General features: G+C 52.9%; 1 protein-coding gene across 6 annotated transcripts in view; it reads right to left on the bottom strand.

Annotated features, from left to right (window-relative positions):
- Nucleotides 1-9,282: 9,282 nt before the first annotated feature.
- Nucleotides 9,283-27,293, bottom strand: part of LOC122392175 (atypical protein kinase C-like) — a 137,959-nt gene continuing 119,948 nt past the window's right edge. For all 6 annotated transcript variants that reach the window (XM_043386770.1, XM_043386767.1, XM_043386769.1 and 3 more), the window contains one exon: nt 9,283-10,227. In XM_043386770.1, the coding sequence (XP_043242705.1) occupies nt 10,140-10,227 (88 nt within the window). In that variant the 3' untranslated portion in view covers nt 9,283-10,139. The remainder of the gene's footprint in view (nt 10,228-27,293) is intronic.

The following is a 27,293-nucleotide window of genomic DNA, read 5'->3' as shown; positions in this document are numbered from 1 at the left end:
CTGCATTGATCACTGATCAGTGCTTACATTGGTGCAGAGTCGTTAGGAAAACGATGAAATGAGATGCGTAGTGTTTATGCCTTTCTGTTTCAGCAGCTGATTGATCCGCAACAGGAGATCCTTGTTTGTGAAGGCTTCGTCCCCCTTTTCCACTCCTTGCTTAAAATAACATTAACAATGTACGAAGAAGATCACAAATCAAAGTTGTTTTAGGCGGATATCTTGGGGGCCAGGGCTGCAGAGTTGTAGTCAGAGCCAGCGGTTCTGTTCCGACTCGGGGTCGGTTGATTTTTAAAAGCTGTAGTCGGAGTATGAGTCGAAGGTCACCGAAAAGTCATCGACTCCACAGACTTACCAGGGCTGCAGACTCGGAGTCAGAGTCGGAGTCTGTGTGAATCGACAGTTCTGCCCGGAAGAGTCGGAGTCGATATTTGGATACCGGAATCGGAGTTGGAGCCAAAGTCACTGAAATTTCATCGACTACGCAGCAGTGGTTGGGTCCTTTTCATAGAGCGTCTTGAATGACATATTGAGCGGCAATGACGTTAGGAATTCCGTTTAACTTTTTCATTAGACTTATAGATTAGTACTTAAGTTCGTTTTGTTCTTTGATCGAACAATTTGTTTGATTTGGGCCAAGTAAAGACTCATGTGAAAAATAGCGAAAACGACACGTGCTGGCGAAGTCTCCAATAACTCCCTGTTTCACGATTTAAAGAGGAAATAACAGGGAACCGCTTATATTATTACTGACCCTGCACATAAATTTATTAATTTCTTCGCTTTTGCTGACATATTAAGACATAACCTTTTGAAAAATTGCACATCAAGTCTGCTACTACACCACACTCCCGTGTGTCACAATGCTAATCAGCGGCGTTCACCCGGCTTGCTCCTAACTTACGATTATTCTCCCGCTAGATGGCAGGCCTGAGCTCAATGTCGCCAAAAACTGCGAAGACACCAATCCATTATTATCTCATCCATGTCATTACCATGTGTAATTTCTTAATGCTGATGTTATTTTTAAAATGTGATTTGTGACTTTAGGAAATATTTTATATCAATTACTGACGATGGCACAGTGTTGTCGAAACGTCTGAAATACAAAAAGATTTAGATTTTAATTATAATTTTCGTTCGCAACTCTTGGCCATCAGACTTTATAAACATGTCTTACAATATTGAACACTTGTGCGATCTTACTTTTACCGGCATCGTGTTCCTCTCGCAAAGACGCGTCGAATGAGTTATAATTTGATCTTGGACATTTGGTCAAGTCATGCAACCATGGAAAAGGTCGTGTTGCATATCAGTCGATCCGTATCGTAAAGCTGAACACATCTAAGGTGTTTCTATTGCTCTAGAATGCCTCCAGCAGAAGTTATTAGCGAATTGCTGCAAACTATTGCATATCTTTCGTGACCTGAGATGAGCTCAGGGACATAAGGAGGGGTCACGGGTGCAATTTTCCGGTTCACTGTGTGCTGTTTAGGTTGTAACTCGGTATTGTTAAGAGTGACGTTTCTTATAAATTTAGCACGAATGTTTGAAAGGGCGGATTGACGGGAGCCGGAGCCTACGCTAAGCAGAGCTTGTTGCGTAGAGCCCGACCCCTACCGTCCGATCGCGTAATTCCGGGTGACAGGAGAATTTAGTTGAACGTTTAACAATGCCAATGTTTAACGTGCCCTTCAAAGCCGGACACGGCCTGTCCCACTCCTGACTTTGACTGGCTGCGGCTGCTCCCACCAACCTCAGACCATCCCCGTCAGGAGTCTCAAATATCGAGCGCCGGAGCGACTCAAACCCAGGCTCTCACTACCGGGAGTCCATTGCTTTACCATCTGAGCTACCGGACAGTAGGTTTGCCCCCAAAAAAGGTGCCTTTCAATTTTCTCTTATTGACTTATAGTGGAGAGGTCGCAAAAATGACCTAGCCCTAGGTCATCGATATAAAAATCATGTGACTAACATTTTGTACATAGGTACTGTTACCCTTATTAACTGCTGAAAGTTTCAAAGCGATCCGTCACTCGGTTTAGCTATGGCAAAAATTGGAAATGTTTTTAGGTTATGTCACTTGACGTGCAGCTATAGACTTCGTGACCTTGAGAGACCTTGGTCTGACATTTTCAGAACATATGCAAAAAATAGGTATAAAGTGGCGGCTAGGCACGTCGCCGTTTTTTACGCGGAACGCTCCACAGCAATGAGGCTCCCAACACATGACAAAACTGTGGAGTGGATTGCTTAGGTAATTTCGAATATAGGGTGGTGGGCGTCTTACCCGACTGGGCATCTTGCCCCGTGTTACCCCACACCATGGCCATTGGCCACACTGCATATGCTTCAGTGTTCCATTTCTCAGACTTTTTGGTGGCAAATCACACCTAATGGGAAAAATATTGTCATCCCTAAAATATGAATGACCGACTTAACTTCATCTCTGAAAAGAGTTTCATGTATTCCCAACAGCCAGTTCACATGTCACTTGACAGTTGATGCACCCACATCATTTTGTTCCACACCCTGTCAAGATCCTGACATGAAATCCTGGTTTATCAGTTGGCATAAAAATTGGCATTACACCATTTTGCAAAAATACTTCAGGCATTTACTTTATTTTTCCTCATCCTACATAGACCTCTGTATACAGTGGTCTATGCATCCCAGGATTTTTTCTTCATCGGCACACCCAACCAATATCCAATTTTAGAACACTGATATGCTTATGCATGCATTCAGTTCAGGGGGTTTATCTAATATCAGCATATCGATTATCGACCCAAAATATCAGCAGCAAGTGGTCAGCTCCTTCCTTCGGAATGGCCGTCACGGACAGAAGCCCTGCTTTTCGTCCATATAGGCATCGACGCCGTATTAGATTTGCTCATCGCTACATGCTTTGGGAGGGGCAAAAAGATAGTCTTGCCCACACGATTTGGCTTTGGGGAGGGCAAATGCCCATTTTGCCCTCCCCTGGATCCGCCACTGATGACCTTGGTTCACTTTTTCGAGTTTTTCTTGTTTCTAGGGTAGTTTTTGGTGCTGATTTCGATTTTAGCAGCCATTTGAATATTTACGAAGTAGTTCTAGTGCCTTCGTTCCATGTTACGAAGCTATCAGTAGTAGGTGACACTTCTATGGATGGCCGGCAGGACGCCTTCTAATTGATCTAACCTGACCTGACCCGACCTGGCCTAAATGCATAAAGACATCGTCTGTGATCAAAACTAACATGAAATTCGTGATCAGCACCCCAAAATACCCCGTAACACCCTAACTTTGTGAAGTTTCAAGAGGTCTCGATTTCCCAACTTTAGTTGGGTCATTAAACTGACTTGGAAAGTCAGCTTATGACCTTGGACTTTGAAATTGGATATATTCGGCCTAATTTCGTCATAGGCAGCACGCTTGACTTTTCCGCGAAGCTCTAGCTTGATCAGGGGCCAAACGGCTGAGCGGGGGGTCCAATTGAACCCCCTATACTATGTTGATTATGCACATTTACAGGTAAAATTCTCACCAGGACACACCAGCCAACATCTGTGCACAATCTGGCTACAATTCTACCTATGGTTTGCCCTCTACGAATAAATACGTGCTAGATCGGAAAAATCCCCACTGTGCGATGTAGCGATTCGTTCCCGTGTTATGCGACGAAATTTGTCGAAAGCTGTTCAGACAGGATAAATTTGAGTTTTGACCTTTGATGACCTCTGGTGACCTGACCTAGTTTGACATTGCCTAGCAAATGACAAAGTGATTTCTTCATGATTTTTACGCCCTTTCGAACTCCGCCTACCACGTGTTAGGTGTCACTAGTGGCCCAGGTCCCAAGAGCTGCGTCAGATGAAAACTCCCCTTTACAGTGCCATATCTTGAAAGAGTCGAATCGAACGAGCCCCGTTTCCGTGCGAGGTCATCCAGTAGCCTCAAATGGTCCACTGAGACAAACCACTATGTATGCTGGGCTGAGGAACCTCACCATGTCCTGTTCTCAGGTCATCTGAGGTAATTTTGCTATGGTAATTTTGGAACTATAAATGGGCTCATACGGGTCAGGACATCCACGACCGGCGTCCCGAACAAGATATTAGATAACCACCAGGTACCCGACTTTTAATTAACCCTCGCAGGCACAGGCCATTTTGAGTCCTTCGACGGCACAAGGGGCCCCCCTCGCGTTTGGCCCCTGATCGAGCTAGAGCTTCGCGGAAAAAACGAGCGTGTTGCCCGTCACGAGAGGAAGCCGATGATACCCAATTTTAAGGTCCTAGGTCATCGGGTGACCTTCCAGGTCAGGTCAATGACCCGAAAACCGGGAAAATCGGGACCTGTTAGAAAGTCGTAAAGTGTGGCTGCTATTTGGTTTTCCGGGGTGCTGATCACGAATATCGTGTTAGTTTTGATCATAGATGATGTCTTTAAGCATTTAGACCAGGTCGGGTCAGGTCAGGTCAGGTCAACCGGTAGGGGTTGTGACGGGTATTCGTAATACGTGTCAACCGCCTCGGACAGCTTCGTAACATGTTACGAAGGCACCAAAACTACTTCGTAAATGTTCAAATGGTTGCTAAAATCGAATTCAGCTCCAAAAACTAGCCTAGAAACATGTAAAACTCGAAAAAGTGAACCGAGGTCACCCGAGGTCACCAAAGGTCAATGACCTGACCTGACCTTCAGGTGACCTTGACACCCACCCTAATGCATGGGAGCAACATCAAATCACATGTTTGAACGTTTGAAACCACGAAAAGCTTGCAAACGCGCGGCTAATGCGAGCCGACATGCGCCGAACCGCGATTTCGGCCAAACATGGTCACATAAAAGAGGTCACAGGTCAAAGGTCATTGGGGTCAGGGTCATGAAATTTTCAGGGTAGGTAGGTGTAAAATTGACCAATGCGAAGGTACTGAAAGTTTCGTCGCGATCGGCCGCTTTTTACGCGAGTTATTCGCGAAAAACCTTAGGGGGGGGGGGGGGGGGTTGCATCAACAGGGGATATTAACCCTGTGCCGGCGAGGGTTAATATCCATTTTCAGGTTAGGATAGGTCACAGACCCATGTTGGTCGCTAAGGGTCCTGTATGTACATACACGCTGCTACGTGAGGATATCTCAAAGGTTAGCAATGTCCTCACAACAGGCCAAGGCCAACAGGCCCTAAGGCTCACCGCTCACCTACAAATACTGATGGCCTAAGAGAACCCAACGCCGGCTTTAGGGCCCATGTAGGACTTCGATCGTGCCTTTGCCAGTCTCTCAGTGCCCACACCGGGTTCTGATCGCTGTCGCCAAAGGATCACTCACTATTATATCTGATGCTCTGCTCATTTGTCTACGCACAGCTTTATATGCATTAGGATGTCACGATGTGTATTTTTGGGTCGCCCGCCCAATCCTAACACCGTGGCGGAGCCCTGGCTCTAAGAAGGTACGCGAAGACACACAGCGGCGTTGAAACCCGCCTTCTGCAGCGCACAGTGGCCCTTTTTCAGAATTAGCACGCATAAATTCAAAATATTTTTTTCTTCTTTTGAGTAACAAGCAGTCTAATCGTGTGCAAAACATTCCAAACTATCCGATGGTGCCATTTTTACCTCCTAAAAAATAATTATCTTTGGTAAAACTGACCGCAAAATCGAAGTTTGTCGAGAGGCGCGCGGACACCACCGGCGGACCCTAAAAAGTAGGGCGAGATGAACATCAATTTGTAAGGCTTTCGGTGAGAAAATATTAAAAATTAGTGGCATGGCTGTGAAGCTGAGTTTACGTAGAAGCCCTAGAAACCACAATTTTCATTGTGTAAACTTAAATAGACCACTTTTGCCGAATATTGTGGACACAATAACAGGACAATTATTAACTGGAGATGGCGGCATACATATGAAGCTTTATGTTAAGTAACACACTCTGGGACATATCGTATTATACATCGTTCGAATCGCCGATCTCTTCTGACCATGTCCACCAAAGGGCATCGCGCCATTTTGCGCCATTTTGCTTCTACGGTGAATAACGTGAGCCAGTTCAGTCCGCGAGCGGCTGTGGCTCCTATTCGATACGACTAAGCTCATTGACCTGGCTCGAAGCTGGTGTCACCTGGTGGGCGCCTAAATGTGGCTTGACTTTTGCCATAAGATGTGCTTATTGAAATGTCATATAGGCATAACGCTGTGCTCAAGAAAAACTGTCCGATTTCTTGTCGCGTTTGATGTCCAAGCCGCACAAGTCCCGTGGTCGGCTTAAGATCTAACGTCAAAAGCGCCTATGTGTTTGTATTGTTCGCGTCGCGCTGACCTTAGTTGCTGCCCGGCCGGGGCCGATTAACGGTGGCTGGCAACAGCTGCAGATGCGGTCACGTGACGCCCTGAGGCGTCCTGGCGGTCAGTGCAGCGCGGTCGGCTGGCGGGCTCGCCACACTTGCGTTCGGAGCGGCCTAGGCCGGCGGGCGAGCCGTGCGAACGTGCGCCAAATCTTGGGCCGAGCGGCCTGTCGCTGTTGGGCCGAATCTCCTTGGGCAGTTCGTTTCTTTTCTTGTCTTTGCATTGGCAGGGAATACGTCCTTGATCACGTGGTGATGTCTTGCACCACTTTCAGGTAATGTGGGAATTAATGCGTGCTAATTCTGAAAAAGGGCCACTGTGCAGCGGCCAAAACACGCGGCAGATGCTGGCCGTCAGACCATTTGTGTCCATCCGTGACGTCAGTCACGACAGGTGTGACGTCAAACCGGCCGGCGCTGACGTCATACCTCGATCCGGTCAGCCGGGAGACGAGCTGGCGTCTCGACGGTGACCTGAAGTGGGCGGGGGGGGGGGGGGAGGCCTGGGTCGGACCCAAGAGGGGTCCCGAGTACGAGTTCGACCCTTCTAGGGGAACTCCGGGAGTCACCGGGAGGGGCGGCGAAGGTCGGTCAGGTGTGCGTGTGTGTGTGTGTGGGGGTCCCCCATTGGAACCCGTTTCGAGCGTATCGTCTACGTAACTGAAAGAGTATGTTGTATTTCTGTCATATTCCTATGCACGGCGGGAATATACTTTATTAACCAATTTTCGTCGTTGCCCGCTTCCCCCAGTCGTACCCAGATAGGCCCGGAAATTATTCAATACGAACTCGAAAGTCATTCCCAAGCCCACTTCTTAGAGTGGTCCGTTCAAAAGTTGGATTCACCGTTCCGTGCTTCTATCCTCAGGATACTGAAATCCTTCTCCCCAGCGCCGCAACCCCCTCCGGGCTGGACAGGCAACTTTATCTCATGCGGGCTGCTCCCTTGGAGCGGCACCGCTGCTCCCGAGGGAGCTGCACCCCGTAGCCGGGTGCAGAGAGTGCTTGGGGGGCTGGTTGGCCTGTCCATTTGGACGGGCTCAGCCCCGGCGACTCTCTAGGGTGCCTGCCCAGACCAATGTCTCCCCCTAATTCCTATCATCCTTCCGGCTCTGAAATGGTCTTGTCAGACCGAAAGGGCCTAACCCAACAAAACAAAAACAAACAAACAAAAGTTGGATTGGAAGCCACCGGACTCAGATAAATTGAGATGAAATCACTGTTATTGAGTAAGGAAAATATATTCCTGCCCGGGGCGGGGATGTGCTTTTCGCTAAAAAAGCGAGGTGACATTTATTGAATTCCCGGCCTTAGGGCTGGAAAGTGTTTCCCATACCTGCCAAAATGCTCACAACTATAATTGATAGTGACGTCAGCAGCCGTGTGGTTCAACGCGTTTAACCACACCCCTTGAACCACACGGCTGGCAATATTAAAGCACTGCATTAAACCTTGAAAAGTGTGGTACAGTGCACGTGCCATTAAAATGCCTGGATGTCTCGATTTAATCATGCAATGTAGCAGGTATGGGAAAAGATCATCTCTTCTGAGTTAAGCGAACTTTTAGCCCTCGCAAGGGTGTTTTCTACGACCTACACTTTAGGTACGGATCTTAATTAAAAGCTGATCGCTTTTGGTCGCAATTCACACTCACGAGCTATGGGTCGTTAAAATATATCGATAACTGCCGAAAATCGAAAAAATGCGACCTCCTGCATCGACCTTAACCGACCTGACATAATATATATGTAGGTAGCCGGCATCAACTTGTGGGTATTTCTAGAAAAAAATACTTTGACCGGTGAAAACGTTCATTTTTTACCGTAATTATAAAATTAACAAAATTAAACTCAGACATCCCGCTCGATCCGTGGTGTGAGGAAACTGTCAGCAACACTTCTGAGAACGACAGACCCGGTGCCCCCCCTCAACCTCTCGGCGGACCCCCCCCCCCCCCAGCGAGCTTCGTCGAAAGACACCAGCTTTGTGGCCCGGCCGTCAGTCGCGCTCTTCCGGCACGTTTGGCTCCACGCTCTGGCAGAGGTGATCCCCAGCAGGCCACGGCTCTGGTGTGGCATATGGATTCCGTGTCGAGTGTGATTTGCGCAGCATCGAAACCGTGATGGATTATGATGAGAGGACAAACAAAATCAGGCTGGCCACTGCCAGCCCAGGCTCAGCGCCCATGATACGCTTGATGGACGAGCCGCACAGCTAGCCGCTTATCGGGAAATCATTGGCGACTGCGCTAAGCGGATCCACATTAGGGCGTGATGACTGGTGGTGCATCAGTAACAAGGTAAAGCCACTGCGGCAGTGTCTATAAAATGAAAACGTGGGCTGGACATTGCTCCGATGAGACGTCATTGAAAAAATCGCAGCAAAGTGTCGGGTGATGAGAAAACGCACCATTCTTCAAGGGCATCCAACTATAAACCGTGTTGCAAAAAGCCTAGCATACCGCGAACTGAAATGAATGCATAATAGCCAGCCGTTCAACTACAACGATAATTTCAAAGATACATAATTTGTGCAAAAGTTCCAGCAAGTGTGAAACCATCTGAAACAGCGCTAGGGTTTTCCGAAAAGTTAGCACATCAACATCCAAAGATCCGGGACACAACACAACATAAAATAAAGTGCATATTATGAAGCCTTGTCCAAGCTGTTTACAGAGAAATCCAGTGAGGTGGCAGTCGCTTACAGATGAGAATGATGCAAGTACCTGTTCATAATAGACAAAATGTCCGTCGAAAACATGTCACTGGCACCCTGTGAACTTTATCGGCCACCCAGCGCCTCTGTTCAACTGAATACACTCAGCAGTCGGACGGGCAGCAGTCCGAGCTTCCACAGCGCGGCGTGTCAGGAGCAGGTACGCGAACCCAGTCAGTCCGAATTACCTGTCAGACCCATCTGCCGCCGCGACCCCGGGCTCCGAGAGACAGCGGAAATTCATAAAAGATTTATTGATCACCTTGCCCAGACGCCGAGAAGCGCGCGGCGCCGGCCGCCAGTGTCTGCCGACCGGAGCGATTTGAGACAGCGGCACCGCAGCCGGGGCGCGCCACAGCTGCCCCCGCCCGCAGCCGCCGCCGCAGGCACGCACCGCGACGGACCGCGCGCGTATGGACTAAGTAGAAACACGTGGGCAAAAAAGCCCAGCACAATAGTGCCATTTCGCGCATTCACACATGACAACTATAACCAGCCTAGATAAAAAAGCTTTAGCCTAAGAGCCGCTATTATAAATATAGAGGAATTTAGTGAGACAATTTCTCAAACACCTACGCAGTTAGTGGAATGCAGCTAATCGGAAAAGCCTCACTTAATCAAACTTAACTATACACATTGGAATGATCAGGAGCGGCGTGCGCTATTAGCTGCCGTAGTCGGACAATTTGATCGTGACGAAACAGGGAGAGGTACCTCCATTTCTCGCACCATTACTGAGCACCCGCCGACGCTGCACGTCCATTGGCATAACACGATCGGCGCCGGAGCCACGGCTCGCACCGACACGCCAATACCAACACGCCAACACCATCCGTAACAGATTTCTCACCCGGCCCGGGCGCGCACTTCATGTAAAAATCAACGGGTCTAAAGGAATCGCGTCGCAGTGTAAAAGGCTAAAACGGCCCGGGCGCCGTCTCTGGCCGACGGCGGCGGCCCGGGGCGTCCGATCACCGCCCGCCGCCGTCCAATTCTCGCTCGTCCGATTTGTGGCAGGCCGCCGGCCCGCCGGCCCCGTCGTCGTGTCGCCCGCCGGTGCCGACCCCGTCTCCGTCCGCGCGCGGCGCACGGCGCTAGACGCAGTCCTCCATCGACATGAGCAGCGGGTTCACGTACTCGAACCCCTCGAACTCGCTCTGGTCGATCTTGTCGATCACTTTCCTGCAACGGAGACGGATAGGGTCCGGTCAGCATTCTGGGACACCCAACCTTCCCCTAAATACGGAACACACACCCGACCCGGCAGACATCAACAACCAGCCGTCAGCACCGGGGTTATACATAGACACCGGCCTTCGATAACCTCGCTGCGGATCGGGTTGTTACACCCCGCGACCGATACCGCCGATCCCCAGACGTCTCAGATCGGTCAGTGATCAGACTGGTGACCCTGACCCCTACCGGTTCAGATCCCACCTCCAGACGTCCGGGGGGGGGGGGGGGGAGGGGGCTCACACTATCCGCCTCATTTTGTGCTGAGGTCGACACTCGGGTCACCCTATCGAACTACCAGCTGTCACCGATATGTGAACAACAGCGCCGGGACGGGTGTGCGGCAATGGTGGACACCTTACCGGTAACAACTACCGCAAACCCATGCACACTAGCTACATGCTGAACACTCGTACAAATTAATCCGGGTAGCAACCGGGATAACAACAAACGAGACACTGGGCAGAGGGCTAATTACATTGAACGGTCGTAACCAGAGGAGCTACGCGACTAGGGCAAACATACAACAGACATGGAAAGCAACAACGAAGCGCACGGTTTGCCGGAATTAAGAAACAACTGGCAACGCGAGTGCAATTGAACACTGGTATGAAGTTGGTGTTCCGTGTTCCGATCACGAAATCGATGGTCAAGTGTTTGTAACTTCAGGATCGTTACCGGTGATATCACGAATCACGAACAGACGCAAAAGTTTGAGTATGTGTTCAGCACGGCAACGTAAAAGAATAACGCATCGAGATGGTCCCATCACATGCTGGAAAGTCAGACATTCACTTCCACAATGCAAAACAGGTTTGAAGAGAAACATTAAACAACATATTTTAGCGTGACAGCTTCGCTTTACGGCCATAGCAGCAGCGTGAGGTAGCTCCACAGCCACATAAAAAAAATCCGGTCAGTATTGATACAAGATTACAGATACATCAACATCACGTTCAATTTATCACAAAACCATCAGAAACACAATACATTAGACCTAGAGCCGTCGGATCACGGGCTTACTGCCCCAGACGACCAGAAATTGTGCCTGGAGACCGCTAGAGGTCAGAGACCTGCCCCGAAGCCAGGGACGACCGTTCATGAACCCAGCCTGCAAAAAACAACGCCCGACATTCAACCGTCGACAAAAACTTGCATCGACAACCAGGAAAAAATAACGTAAAAACACCAGACGGCGAGGTGAAAAGCCCCGAGACATGCGCGCAGCTCACAAAAACTCGGGCACTACCCGGGATGCTGGCGGCATGAAGCAGCCAGGAAGCGTTCGACGATGGGTGGGGGAGTTTTTTTATCAGACAGCACTTAGCTGGGATGGAGATTGAGCAAAAACGACGATAAAGCCGCGTCATTGACCGGGGAGTGAGCACTGCTGGGGGAAACAGCCTTTGGAGGTTTAATTGCACGAGATGGCCCTATCGACTATATAAGTAAAACCTGCCTATTGCCCGTCTATTCTCCTGAATGTCGTACTTGTTGTATGAGGTGTGCTTAGGCTTACTAACCTTAAAAAATTGTTCCTTACTCCAAGTACTTCAGGTAGGAATACAGAAAACGTGAGCCGTCTCAAACTTAATTTGAACGCAACTATGTCTTCATAGTCGTCGAACACTACCGATTGCTGAACCGTTTCGACGAGTCTCATTTCGCAGGCATTCAGGCCGAGTACGCCTGACCTTCACCGCCTTTCAGCCAGAGGGAGCATGCGGGACGCCGACAAAGGAGAAAAAAAAAACTGTCAGTCCCAGCAGCTCGGCGGGTCGGGTTCCCGAGCGGCTCAGGGGCCGCGGCTCACCCTCCCCGCCGTCCGTTCCAGCAAGTCGCGTCCCCCGCGCCAGCCATCTGCGCCCACCAAGGTCAGCGGCGCCGACTGCCCCTGAGACGGACTGCACCACACAAAAACGTACGCGCAAAAACCGCAGCAAAAACTGCACGCCCACAGCAAAAACCCAAACAAAAACCGCACAGGTAAAAAAATCCCCGTGCGCGAGCAGAGACAGGACGTGCAAAAAGCGCTGCAAAAACCGAAACAAAAACTGGGACAAAAAGCGGCGGAGGCCGTCGGCTTCGTCCAGTCATGATTAACGATCCCGCGCCGGCCGGCGCGGGTGGAGGGGGAACAAAAAATCGATTACAACTGACGAGCAAAAAACGCCTCGTGCTAATGCCGGCGGGACCTTTTTTGTCGTCGCTCCCCAGCCACAGTATCCGATGACGACGGAAGAGGGATGGGAGGGAGAGAGAACAGAGAGTGAGGAGAGACACACGCAGCCGGGAGGTCGCAAAGGAAAATAGACGTGCGGCGTGCGCTGTTGGTTTTGCGCGCCGGCAAAACATCGTTACGCATCTAGCCAGTGATGTTTGGAAGGTGCGGTCACACCGGCTGCCGAGAACGGAACTGGCTCCTGTCTGCTGCACGTTCCGGAAAGGGAAGCAGCAGGCGGCATCACTGGGGGTCTGAGATAGGGGCCTGTTACGGTACTAAGGTTGTTACCTAACCCTGGACTCAGATTTAAAGGCAGCAAGACATGCCAGACCACGAGCGTAACGACTCTGATCAGTTATAACGGTTATTAGAGTTCATAGTACCACCAAATAAAGTCGTGCTGCGTTTTCCCAACGAAGTTTGCAGCATGACCAGCCTACCTCATGCAAAAACAATTATTATTTATCTACCGATGACTTATAAAACGTATCGAATAATAAAACCGGTATATGACGCATTCGACGTCTCTCAACATGGGCGCTCCATGGTGCCCTCAGTGGATAAGCATCTGTCCTTGGTCAACAGACTCGCAAAAGGCCCCGTAACACTGAACACCAAGTGGTACCCCCTGGCTACGACGGATAATCCCCTGTTCATCCCATCAACTCACGAAATATCCCGGTAAATGGCCTCGTTCATGGCGAATTTACTGACCTATGCAACCACCGACCGCATTGACGCATTGAAAGGCGTGTTTGAATTCACAATACACCCCTCACGATACCGCGATCTGCCGAATGATTTTAGCGACGTAAAACAACCGGAAAATGGACAGCACACCTTCAAACACCGCCCTGAAAAACCGCCCACCGGCACGCCAGGGGCCACTTTTCCGCTAATTTCTGTCATAAAAAGCCACTTTCGGATGCAGCTGCATGTGATGTATGCAGTATACGACCCGAATCGGCGGCCGTAATCATTTGCCCACTTTACTGCAGACTCCATAAAATATATCAGCACCACTACCGCTGGACCTGAGCCGTGAAAGCTGGACCGCTGCTTGGTTACAGGCGTCAGAGTGAGGTGTCCTAAAAACCCAATCATCGTCTCCTCCCGCCCATAACACCGGGGCAAGGCAGGCTCTATAGCTGGCATTCTTCATGCAGAGGTGACACAGAGCCAACACCGCGGGCGTCCGTACAGAGCTCTAAGCAAGCCAGCATGGCGGCATACAGCAACATCAATAACGGCATATGCATCCATCGTGCAGCAGCAATAAATACAGCCGCGACTGTAAGCACCCTGCTGCTACCTCCCGGCAGTCCGAGCCATCGTCAGGGTGACTAGGGACGCCCGCTAATACCCAGAGTGCACGGCCAACATGGAGTCTTTGCCCAGTCAATATCGGCGTCAATCATACCGGCCCCGGCCGACGCCCGGCAACAGGCACGGGGCGGAGCGGCTGTCCGGAGCCGCCGGACGGACGGACGGACAGCGACAGTGACCGAGACAGCACTACTGGAGAGTGGCAGTCACTGAGACAGCGCTGCTGGAGAGTGGCAGTCACTGAGACAGCGCTGCTGGAGAGTGGCAGTCGCTGAGATGGTGCTGCTGGAGAGTGGCAGTCACTGAGACAGTGCTGCTGGAGAGTGGCAGTCACTGAGACAGCACTACTGGAGAATGGCAGTCACTGAGACAGCACTACTGGAGAATGGCAGTCACTGAGACAGTGCTGCTGGAGAGTGGCAGTCGCTGAGATGGTGCTGCTGGAGAGTGGCAGTCACTGAGACAGCGCTGCTGGAGAGTGGCAGTCACTGAGACAGCGCTGCTGGAGAGTGGCAGTCACTGAGACAGCGCTGCTGGAGAGTGGCAGTCGCTGAGATGGTGCTGCTGGAGAGTGGCAGTCACTGAGACAGCGCTGCTGGAGAGTGGCAGTCACTGAGACAGTGCTGCTGGAGAGTGGCCGTCGCTGAGATGGCTGGAGAGTGGCAGTCACTGAGACAGCACTGCTGGAGAGTGGCAGTCACTGAGACAGCGCTGCTGGAGAGTGGCAGTCGCTGAGATGGTGCTGCTGGAGAGTGGCAGTCACTGAGACAGTGCTGCTGGAGAGTGGCCGTCGCTGAGATGGCTGGAGAGTGGCAGTCACTGAGACAGCACTGCTGGAGAGTGGCAGTCGCTGAGACAGCACTACTGGAGAGTGGCAGTCACTGAGACAGCACTGCTGGAGGGTGGCAGTCGCTGAGACAGTGCTGCCGGACATTGGCAGTCGCTGAGACAGTGCTGCTGGACGGTATCAGCCTCTATATTGAGAGACCAAGGCGCCTGGAGTCTACCCAAAACACACCAACTGCCACAGTCTACATACGAGTATGAGGACGCTTCAGTTCACAGCCTCCGAGTGCCTGGTTGAGGAGCGATCAGACGATCAGACGGTTTGCCGGTCAGACAGTTTGCTGATCAGACGGTCAGACGACGTGCTGGTTGCGCGGTGGTGTAGTCGGGCCGTTCAGCGCCGAGCCCGGTTGAGTGCTCGGTCGGGGCGCCGCCCGAGCCGCGCGGCCGGCCCGTCCCGCCTCTCGGGCGACCGGCCATCCATCAGGCGGCCCGGTCCGAGTGGCGCCGCTGCTGGGCCGGGGTTTTCCAGGGGACGGCCGCCGCCCAGTGGCAGTGTTGCAGCGGATCCGGCCCGTCAGCCGACGGCGCCCCGAGCGGCCGCTCCCCGCCGGCCCGGGAAGGTCGGAAGGAGAGCTGGCACGGCTCGCCGAGAGAGGTGACGAAATTCGGGAGGAATCTGGGATGGAGGTGTGGTCTACCGCGATAGATACAATTTACTACAGCCATCTCAGCTCAGTCTCCATCCAATCTCTCCCGGCGGAGTCCAGATACCAATGTGCCTTTATAGCTATCTTGGCCAACCCCGAACGATCCCCAGGCGTGACCTCGCAGTCAGTCAGAGCCGCCGATCCCCGCACGGCTCCCGATTTCTGCGAGCCTGTTTCGGACAGCGGACACCCCTGTCGTTCGACAGCGGACACCCCTGTCGTTCGTGACGAAGCGTCGCCGTATCGGACCACCAGCAGCGGGTCAGCCTACGTCTCCGCGGACGGCAACAGCCGCCGACACGTAAAGCCCACCGGATTACCGACAGACCGATCACGGAATCCTTATTAACCGATACATCGGCCACCGAGGCCTCACTTAACATCGGTGACCGATGATTTCGTGAAGGAATTTGGAGAACAAATGGCCACATGTGGTCTGCAGCTTTGGAGGTTGACGGGATCGATGAAATTAGCGGATGTTCGGGCGCGGGAGGCCCTGAATGGGAGCCCTCAGATGTCACGCAAACATTCAGGACAGAACCATGGAACGTCTTAAAAGCTTCTCGGCAAAAAACGACGTAGTAGAGAGCTGACATCACCGACCAAATGCCTTAAGGCTTGCAGAGACTTTGCTGATGCCACTTTTATAAACAACTTGTCTACGATGGGAGCTTGTGTTGGTACTGAAAGGCAATCATGACATTCTGACAACTCCTCGCCGTGTCCTCTTACACAGCCACCCAGAGACGGTCGTGGTGCCGCCCGTCCAGGGATCTGCCGCCGTCACGACGTGGGTCCTGCTACCTCCCCGATAAGCCGCGACCCGCCGCTTGTCCACAACCCGTGTACCCATCAATCGGGAGCTCATGCCTGTACCCTGTGGTCGTTATCCCCTGAGAACAGATGGATGGACTGGTAACTTTGCAAACCAACAGCCAGTCAACAACAGCGCCTACCAACAGCAATGTCAGCCCCCTGGGGGGAGCCGGGAGCAGCAGAAAAAAAACAGCAAAGGAGCACTTTGGAGTCGACATGGAACCGTGTTGCAACCAAGATGAAAGGACAGGAAGGCAGTCACTGAACTGCGGGCCTGTTCAAAGCAATATCTTAAACCGCAAACCGACTAGCCAGCCACTACAAAAATCAACATCCAAAGAAACGAGCACCTTAACAGTAGCATCATAACATCAGTAGCCATCCCTTCGCCAAACACACTGGGGCAGCCACAGTAGTCAAAACGGTGTGGCCGCCTCCCCAAACGGACGGACAGACGGGGTGGGGGCGGTCCGGGGTCACCCATGACGTCATCGTCCGCTCAGACGCCGATTGTTGTGGCACGTGATTGATCGGCTGGTGAGCGGACCGCGTTCCGCGGCCGGCGCGGCGGTGGGTCGCCGCCATGACGGCAGCACTTCGAGCCAGCGGGCTTCGTGACCGAAAACTAACAGCGGCTCAACGGGCAAATGAACCGCGAGATGGAGCCCGGGTAGAGGGGCACCGCCTAACGACTTGGCGAGGGGACGGCCGGCCTTCAGCAGCTCCATCACGATGATATTGTGGCGCCGTGCATAAACAACTTTTGGCAAGATTCCCATCAGGCATTTTGCAACATTCCTTTACGCTCCAGCGGGTCTCGAAGTAGGTCGAAATGGCGATCGGGTGATGGTCGTAGGGGCGTCACCGAGAGAAAGGCTCTGCGGTGGTGCAGCAGGGCTGGCGGGCTGACCCAGTGACACTCTCCGCTCGGGGATCCGGCGGGTCCGGGCGTGTCCAGCGGTCGGCGTCTGACCTCGCCCATCCGTCGGGACCGACTGGGGTCTGGCAGCGACTAATCCTCTCCCCTGAGCAGCGTCCCGGGACTCGGGGCGGGCGCGTCTGACCCTGAGCCCGTCTCAGAGCGACCTCCGGCTGTCCCGGACCGCCGACGGGCCGGCGGAACTAACGCCTTCGGACGGATCTCATTACCGAGCCAGGACGCCGCAGGCCGACTCGGGGATGAGAAGGGCGCACGGAGACAGGAACACAGCACCCAGGACACGACCTAAAGCCTCAGCCATGGATTTGGACAGCCGAGCGAATCTCCAGCAAAGCCGCGGGAATGAACAAATTAGCGACACTGAACGTTACCGGATTGGTGTTCGGCTAATGTTACCGGGAGAGCGTTTGGATGATGTTTCCGGAGAATCTTTTCAAGCTACGAAGAGAACACTAAATTATTCGACCAACGTTACTGGGAGAACGATCAGGTCCTCACGCCAAATAAGTCTCGGCGTTCTAAGTCCTCTTCCATGAAACGACAGGCTAGTGACTGACGGCTAGGGGCAATACGTTGGACAGTGTGCCGCTTTTTGAGCCCGACCAAGGTGGATGAGGCCATAAAGTAGCCGTAGTCAACCCTTATCTTGATTTCAGTGCATGCAAGTATGCACTCTTGTCACACAAAAGGCTCGGTTAGAAACCGTTCGAGCAGAGAAGTGGACCAGGAAGAATAGCACACGAGACGACACATAATCCTCGATGTCTGCAAACGTGAAAACCCAGACACAGCTCAGAGAGGAGCCTTGCAAAGGCCGAGTTCCTTGTCGCGTCTACCCCGTCCGAGATTCTGATGGACGTGAGGAGTGTATTCCGATCACGTTCCGCGAACCGAGTCGCACACATGTCCAGCAGCTGCCGGTTTCACGGAAGACGCCTGGCTGTATGAAGCTCGCAGATTCTGGAAACGATAGCGAGCCGCCTGAGCCGTTCCTGGTTGCGACGTCTCCGTCTCCCCCAGCCGTCGCGCCACGCTACGCTGCCAAACGCGATCAGAGCCGGATCGTAAACCGCAGACCGGGAAAAGGTGCACTCACTAAAGACGGTTAGAAAACTCCAGACCAACTGCATACAAGTAACTAGATAGCCCAACTGGCCAGTCAGTCAGGCAGTCTAGTACGTTCGCTAACGCCGCAAGGACGTATGTCATGAGTCACCTGACGAGATAACTTGCCACTTTACCCACCAAATTTCCACCTGCCGCCTGACAATGCACATATCGCATTCGCAGCCACCTAAATTCGGTTCCCGCCGCTCGCTGTTCCGTGACAGGGGTAAGTCTCGATCACAGTCGGTCGGGGAGTGTATCAGCGGACTCTGTCGGTGAGTCCCGTCCCGTCTCGGTCGTGGCGCGGCCGGGCCCGGTACCGGTGCCAGTGGCAGTGACACCGCTCAGCCGTCGCGGCGCCCCCCGGAAGGCGGCAGCGGCGTCTGCCAACGACTCGCCGGCCGGCCAGACTCGGTTCCGGCTCACGACGCGTCGACAGAGCCGCCGGTTCTCCGTCGTCGACGGGAACGACGGTGTAGCTGACTTAGGCAGACGCTGGGTCGTGGGCTGGGAATCGAGAACAGTGCAAACCACCATACATAAAGAGGAGTGCATAGGCCGCTCCGAAGTGGAAAGAACTGATGAGATGCGAGCCCCCATATGTTGGTGGCATGGCATGGACATTGGAAATGTTTGACTTGAATAGGAAAAGACAGCTGGGTTTCTGATTGAGACCGGTCGAGAACGCGTCGTGGCTCCGACGGGACCAGCGCCACATGGTGCACTCCGTCCAGTGGCGCTCGTCACTCCGTCGACCACGACGAGGTCTTTTAGGCAGACTCGTCAAAGCGCTGCTGACACCACGAGGTGCGCCCAACAGCTGCGTGGTCGCGTCGATGGGAGCATTTGCGAGGGGCGACGGGGAGGACGAGGGGAGGCGGAGGGGGACGGAGGAAGGCGGTCAGCGGTCACAAAGCGCCGCTGTCACGGCTGTCGCTCGCGTTGATCCCGTTTCTCACGGGTGACAGGCCCGCCACTCTGCGCCGGTCCGTCCCGGGTCCATCCCGGACCCGTCTCGGCCGGCCACCGGCGACAAAACGACACTGAATACCGAGCGACGCTCCCCGAGACGCTCAGAGACGCTCCGGGCCGGCCGGAGATGCTGTCAGTGGCACCGACGCCGGCCCAGCCCGGCGTCCCGGACAACATCGTACGCTGACTGAAAGCATAAAAAGCGCCCATGACCTTGGGCCTTACACACGCGGGCGGGGTTCGTCGCGTCGCGACCGTTCAGACCGATAATGTGCGCCTAAACTGAATACCGCGCCGCGCGGAACGCCGGGAAAAATAGACAAAAGCTGCCTGTCCGGGGTGAGTTCAGTTCGTGCCACATAAACAGCACAAAATGCTTGAAAGTAAATAAATCCTCGGAAGACGAGATAACGTCAGCAAAGCTCCACTTAGGTGGGAAGCATTCGTTATATTTACGGCGCTATTTAAAATTTCGCGCAAATGTAACACGCTCTTGTTATTTTTTAGCCTACCGTGCCACGCCGTCGTAAGCCCTGGAGGGCTGACATGCGAATCCGTCCCAAGTTTTTGAGCCGCTGAAAGCGCCTAGGAAAAATGCCACGTCCATAAGAGCGAAAATACCGCGCTGATGGAATGAAAGATGACCCTACACGACAGGATTGGCGAGGCTGAGGGGAGCCAGCAATTCTGCGGCCGAAATTATCTAACAGGGAATTTCCGCAAGTGTTCGCTTGATGGCGATGCTGGTCAGGACAGGCAAGGTCAGACATGAATAGCTGAAACTGCTTGCTTCTTGAAACCCGGCAACGCTTTTAGAAGTAGCCGAGTAACTATTAATATCGCTGTGACAGTGTCCAAAAAACATGTAAAAATGCGTACCCTTACACACAGTTCGTCGAACACTTTCACTATGATATGCTAGAAAGGCACGTTAAGCCCTACTCGGCACTCCCTTATATTCATATTCACACATGGTTGTATGATATGAAGCAAAGCAAAGCACTACAAAAGTGCGGTCGACAGCCTGTGCGTCTTTTTTCGTAGCACAACAGCCAAGTGCATATCTTTTCCACACTAACTCCCAAATGAAATTTACCACCAGTCGACCAGTACAGTCAGCACAGCCGTCACATTACCACCAGCCTCGAAGGTCTACCACGAGGTCACCAGCTGCTCTAGCGACCTGTCACCTCAGGAGGGATTACGTCCCCTCCCACTCCCCGACAAGTCCGTCTTCAGGGCATTAGAGGGAGCTGACGGAAAAGTGAGAGCACTGGGAGTTGGCGTCAAGACGCCAAGCTGCTTGGCGCTCGCTGACTATGGGCCCAAAGCTCGACACACATGTGGATTGTGGATAGATGGTAGGCGGCAGACCAGGCTGGGGCGGCGCACAGACGTTGAAACGCACGGAGCACGGGCGTCATGGGCACGCCAGATGTAAAAACATCGGCAGAGCCCGGAAAGGATGTGTGCAAAAGAAACAATAGAAATGGAAGACGGGACTGCATCGAGTCATCAAGGCATCCCGAAGAATACAGAGGAACAACCGTTCAAGAAGCAGAAGCTTGACCTCATGGCCAGCCAGAAGGTGCCTCATCGTGAACCAGGCGGTGCCCTGTTCCATCGCCTGTCGTCTGGGGCTTCATAGCGGTCTGAGTCATCGCCGTCCGCGGCTGGAGACTGGCCCCTGATCTGCGCCAGACCGCTAAAACAGAGCCATTCAGCCGGGCCACGGTCGGCACTACACAAACAAACCAACAGGCCGGTCACAGGTCGTCTGGCCGCGTCCCGACCCGCTGAGCTCAGCACGGCACGGCCGGCCACCAGAACTACTCCGAGCCGCAGCTCCGAGCCAGCAGCTCCGAGCCGCAGCTCCGGGCCAGCAGCTCCGGGCCAGCAGCTCCGGGCCGCAGCTCCGAGCCGCAGCTCCGGGCCGCAGCTCCGGGCCAGCAGCTCCGGGCCAGCAGCTCCGGGCCAGCGGCGCGTTCCACTCGGGTCACATGCCATTATATGATGAGCGAGTGCCAATCGCCCGAGCGGTTCACCAAATTTCCCTGTCTGGACTCGCCGGGCGTGTCATTCTGCGTGGATATTTCCCAGAGACGTCACTGGCTGGCGATGAAGACGGCCCGTTTCGATCTGACGCAGTCATCAGTCGCTTCCGCTGTCTGTCTCCGGGGCCAGTAATCATTATTTGTTACTGTCCGCACTGCGCACCCATTTGGAAATGTAAAATGTCCGAGGTCCGTTCCGAATCTTTAGGAATTGCCATAATAGTGTCATTTTTCTGAAATATCACCATGAATGGCTCTGAAATACTGAACGCAATTGCTGTAAGTGGACTTCTTGATGAGCTTCTATTCGACGAGGGTATAAATATGCTGGACATCTTGAGCCACTGGATAACGTGATTATTTGAGTTGCTTGGTCGCACTGATAATTTTGCTGGTAGACCTTAACTCAGATAGATCAAATTTGGCTGGAGAAGGAAAGGATCGATCGTCCATCCGCAGCCCGCGGCAAATTTACCAGTGGATTATCAGTCCAACTTACATTACTTTTCAGATTCCCAGTAAAGGATTGCCTGGATTCTCAACGCCGGTCCACACAGTCCCAGTCTCAAAGTCCCGTCAGCCCAGTCTGGTAACCAGTAAAGTCCCTGGTAAGGGGGGGGGGGTAGTGGGACACCACCAGAGTTCCCGTCGGGTTACAGACCATTCCCCGTTAAGCTCTTATCGCACTGCACTACATCCTGTTACGTTTGTGTTGCATTATGTTAGTGTTACACTGAAGACTAAGTCACTACACACTGAGCTAGGAAGCCCAGACTTCACCATCTTTGAACTGGCGGCAGTCCCACGAGTCCCTTTGCTGCAGCCATGCCAGATTGTCCCCGGGCAGCAGACGCTCCGGACTCCGGGCCCAGCCACCCGGAGCGGCCATCCGGCGACTAAATTTATCCGGAAACTTATTACACTGGCCACAGTCTGAATGGCACGTCTGCGGACTGTGCCATAAAACCCCCGGCCGCCATTCACTGGGTGGCGTTTGAAAATGTTTCAAATGTACGACATTTCCAGAGCGGAGCTATTTCACAGAGCCCGTCTCAGAGGAACATCACATAATGCATAATTCAGCCGGGCCGACAGCGTGATGATACTGTTACTTGAGTTGCTTTCATCATCAAAGTAGCACGGATTCCAGAGAACGGAAATGAGACTGACGGCCGGCCGCTCCCTGGGTCGGGTTGCCGCCGAAAGCATTTTCAGACGGGTCGAATGGAACGACCACTGCCAATGTCAATGGCAATATTTTGCAATATTAAATGTTCAACGAGCTTATGAGAGCAAGGACGCCCGGGCCGAATGCAATAACCCTGGCGCCAGCAGCCCGCTCGTGATCTCGGAGAGCCCAGAGGCACGTGCGAACACTTTCCACTGAACATATGAGAGGACGTTACTGCTATTTGAAATGCGATGCTGTTAACCATACGGCTCAATGTTGGACACAAACTATTGACTTATCATCCCACAGAAGAAACTAGCACAACATAAGAAACATAGCAACTTAGTAATTTCATAAGCAATCTACCTAGTAACTGCGTCGTATCAAATGAAAAGCATGGAGGGTAATATTTTCATCCAGCGGAAAAAGGATACGAATACACAAGATAACGACCTCCGAGGTGCATTTTATTGCGAGGAGACCTTCGTTGGTGCAAATATCGATATCCGCACTCGCATTTTCCATCCGATTATATGACACGGATTTCTCCACTAAGATCCTGTTGGCAAATAGCGAGGTACCTCACAATTTTCAGGAAGGTATGGTCGTTGTACGACACCCAAGAAAACGCATTAATATCCTTTACATAACAAACTCACTAATAGTCACTAGATAAAAAAGTACAAGAGCTCGTGCCTTGCGGGCGTAAATCTACTGAAACAGCTCTTGCAATACCCATTGGTCACCTGTGAAGTGCCTGATTCCGTTTACAAATCGGGCGCACTCAAAGCGACACTCTACCTAAGACGATTATCAGGCGTCCGATATGTGTGTTTTGTAGGTGTTCCCGCAAAACCGCTCGCCCGTCTCGCCTTGTGAAGTTCAAAATCTGCCTGCCAGGCCGATCCAGCCAACGCGGTAAAAATACAGGAGCGATGCCATCACTGAACGGCCGATTCGATATGGATGATTTACAGCCCGAGCTACATCGAACCTCAATTTTGCGACCGCATAATGCCGAAACTCGCTGAAATCGGCAGCATATCAAATGTCAGCTAAACATCACAACATCGACGCTGGAACATATTTGGCAGGATACCTCGGCACAAAGTCGCCGCATGAGCATGCGACCTTTACGCTCTGTTCATTTCACTATCTTGTGAATGTGTGTGGCGGTCACTGCTCAGTCTGGCATTCGTTTCATGATGCCCGCCATCTTTCATATCAGCACAAAGGATTGAGATAACATAGAGACAACAGCCAGCGTCACAGATTGTCCAGCACTGCCTAACAGACCATCTCAGAGCGAGGGAACCAGTCTTTTGTCTAATCACCGGCCTGTCTTCCTGTTTGTCGAAATTCACAGAGACGATGCCCGACGACATGTAGCTCGAAATGTGACGTCTGGACCGCGACACGGAAAACCCGGCGAGGTGACGAGCGGAGCACAGACAGGTGATCCATCGCCGGCAGATGGGTGGATTTTTTTGAGACCGGACAAAACCTTCTCCACTTTTAAGCACAGTCCGATCTTGCTAGCGATCTCGCATGATCTTTTTGTATACCACCATTTTCGTTATCGACGATGATCGAAAAGCAGCAGACCATCGAGCACCAAACTCAAAAAGTGCACATAGAACATTACTTAGAATTAGGCATTGGTTTGTAACAACACAAAAGGTTACCTACTCCAAGTCCGCGCGGTTGCAAGTAATTGGTGGCGTTTCATATTTCCAGACGTTAATGGTGAACGAAAGACTGAGTTCGATTAGCGACCGCGAAGCTAGCTGAAGCTGTAACACGGGACGGCGTTCTCTCCAGCACCTCAATAAACAATAGACAACAGCCCCACCGTGACCCGTCGCCTGCTGACCGGTCAGACCAGTTGGTGATGACCCGCAGACTCTGACGTCACTCACAGTTTCATACACGAGCTGCACCCTACCAACCGCCACTACCAGTCCCATGTCCTGCCAATGGCCGGTCCATAGCGATCCCTGGTCATCCCACCCGTCTCCCGCCGACAGCGGACATCTCCTACACCGCCATGACATCACCTCTGGATCTGTTGACGGGTCGCCTGACCTCTCGACCGACCGCGCCGGCTCATGTGCCGATCCGGCCGGCAGGCGATTCCACCGCCTTCGAATTCACCCTCAGTCACTATCTCTACCCAAGTCTCTACTCCGCCGCCGCAACAATCTCTACTCCGCCGCCGCCACCACAGCGCCAACACGGAGATTATGCAGCGCGCTCGGCTCAGACGCCATGTGATCTGAATTTTCCTGGAACGCAGACCAACAAACAGCCTTCAGACCGGCCGCGGTGCCGACTGGCGGCCTTCGCTCGGTGAAAAACGCGGCGCGCCGTGACCCGGCAGGTAGAGGTGCCCGCCGCTCGGCCCGGTCGGCACCAGATCCCAGCCCCACGGACCAGCGTCGTGTGGAGACGCTTCGGGGAAGGCGCTCAGAGAGGAGGAAAAATCGGATCAGAGTCCAGTTACTCGGAGCATTTTTGTGTTACGCGCCGGAGGGCCATCTTGTGTAAGTAGTAAATGGTCAACGAGCATGCAAATGGTGTTTCAGATCAGCACAGGATCACAGAAAACAGCACCTTCCTTCCACATAGTAGGATCAAGCAAAACCATGTTAAGGCTTACGGAGAACCAGTCGCCCGTAACAATCCTACTGTATTCATGTCTGAAATTTATTTTAACAATCATGCCAACGGAACACGTCGAGGCTGATGGAAATTCAACATACTCGTAAAGGGTTTAAGAGGTTCAAGAACCCAATCCTCACCAGCTCTTGTGCCGATCAGCCTACATCAATCGAAGACTGGTGAAAGCTACCTCCAGCTACCCTCATCGCGCTAGCCAAGCCCAAGACCACATGACACAGAAGTCTCACATCCTCAAAAAGAGACCAGTCGACGACCGCCGGGGACTGTCTCCCGGGACGGCTGATGCAGGCGGCGGCGAGAAGCTACATGGTAAACGACAGCTGTGACACCGCTCGACCTGCACACCCAGACGACGGGAAAGCACCGGGACGAGCCCGAGCTTCCCGAAGGCTTTGAAGCGACCACCGCAGTCTGCCAGTGCATCAACAAAGTACATTTGTGCTTGGACAGCAGAGATGCTATCACTACCAGAAATTGCCCGCTCGTGTCAGTGGCATGTGCTTTTAAGCTTGGCATCTCAGCTTTACTGGCAGTCCACAAGTTTACCCATAAATTATCAATGTCAGACTGCTGATTGCTGATTGTTCTGCACCAGACAATGCAGAAAAATGGAGCCCAGCTATCGAGTTGGACATGCCATCAAGCCTCAGAACAATCCTTCCGCTAGGCAACTGTAACGAGCAGTTGATAGACGACCTCTATTGATCACGCAACTATTGATCACAAGATTTCAACTCCAGTCGCGCTGATGCCTGATCGTGAAACTGGTATCAGGAGGTCGGGAAGCCGTCAGCCGTCGCCGTAAAATACCGGGCGACCACAGCAGCAGCGGTAGCAGTGGGCTCGCTGTAAAAATGACTCTACTGCCAGCTCGGAGAGAGGCCAGCGCTGACTCGACTTGTACCTGATGATCCGGCTCAGCGAGGTAGCCCAGTAAACCAATTTGTATATTTCATTACTGAATATCCCTCGCTGAATTCCTCGCTGCAGAAATGCGGTAGGTCACTGCGGGGAAACATCGTCACAAAACAACTTCACACCGATGTACACTCCCCTGACCTCGGACAACAGAATTCCTCCTCCTTCCAGCTGGCCCGCAGGCGGCGGGTACCGGGCGACATTGGACTCCATTTCCTCACACCGGCCGGCCGGCACCTGCTCCAGACAGGCGGGCGTTTGTTTCAAAGGGCTCGGCAATTAATCCAGTCCGGATTCCGGGCGCCGCGGCCGGTCCGGCTACACCTAATCAGACCGGCGGAAGCGGGGATCGGCTCTGCCGCCGGCGGTCCACGCTCGGCAGACGGTCCGTAATTGGTCTGATCCTGGCTAATCCCGCCTAGGATCCGGGGACCAGACGTGTAACAGAGGACAGTCGGTGGGCTCAGCAGGTCACCGGGGTTGTCCAACAGCGATCCATTCAATATCGGTGATGGTAAAAGCTGTGTGGGTGGGTAGTCACTTAGGCAGTCTACTGCCTAGGGTATCATGGATGCTTAGTTAGAGTCTGGTCCTTCCAAAAAGTCAGACTCATTACGATGATAGCAGGCTAACCACACCACACAGATGCGCCATTTCGCTCTCTTCGTCCGGCGTCTCAACCGATCGATCCTGTCCACCCTGTCACCGTAGAGGTGCTTCCAAAGGAGCCCAGTCCTGGCCAGCAGCGACAGACTGTGTCACGCCACAGGAAATAATGAAAAACCTCCCAACCGACCGGCCGGCGCGGGCCCCATATGGAGCGCCAGGGTCGAAAATGGCCAGAAGGCTACAATCGATGGAGCGCTTGTCACTCCAATCGGCGATACTATTTTTCATAAGTCGTATCCTTGACAGGCCCGACGGGCAAAAAAGGATGCCGTTACTGACACAGTGGGACGGTTGGCGGGCGGGCGCCGGTTCCGTACGACCGACGGGGAGGAGGGCGAATTGACGGAGGGACGGAGGGAACGGAGGGACGGAGGGACGGAGGGACGGCCCTCCACTGCCGCCGACAGCTCGGCCAGCCGGGAATGTTGGGCAATTACACGGCACGTCTCCCGTCAGCGGCAAAGTTTCAGAAGTGCCGCTCCAACCGGCGGCCGACCGTTCCACATTTTAACCTGCTGCCAAAGTTTTCCTATTAGTGCAGCAATGTTTCACCGCCCGTCGCCAGCCACGGCAAGAGGTGTGCGCCGTTCCCATAAAACCGGGTGCATTTGTTCGATTCGCCTGATCTGCGCACTTGCTT

Source organism: Amphibalanus amphitrite, unplaced genomic scaffold (genome assembly GCF_019059575.1).
Source record: "Amphibalanus amphitrite isolate SeventyFive unplaced genomic scaffold, NRLGWU_Aamphi_draft 000473F_arrow, whole genome shotgun sequence".
Lineage (NCBI taxonomy): Eukaryota > Metazoa > Arthropoda > Thecostraca > Balanomorpha > Balanidae > Amphibalanus > Amphibalanus amphitrite.
This window is presented reverse-complemented; position numbering and strand designations above follow the sequence as displayed.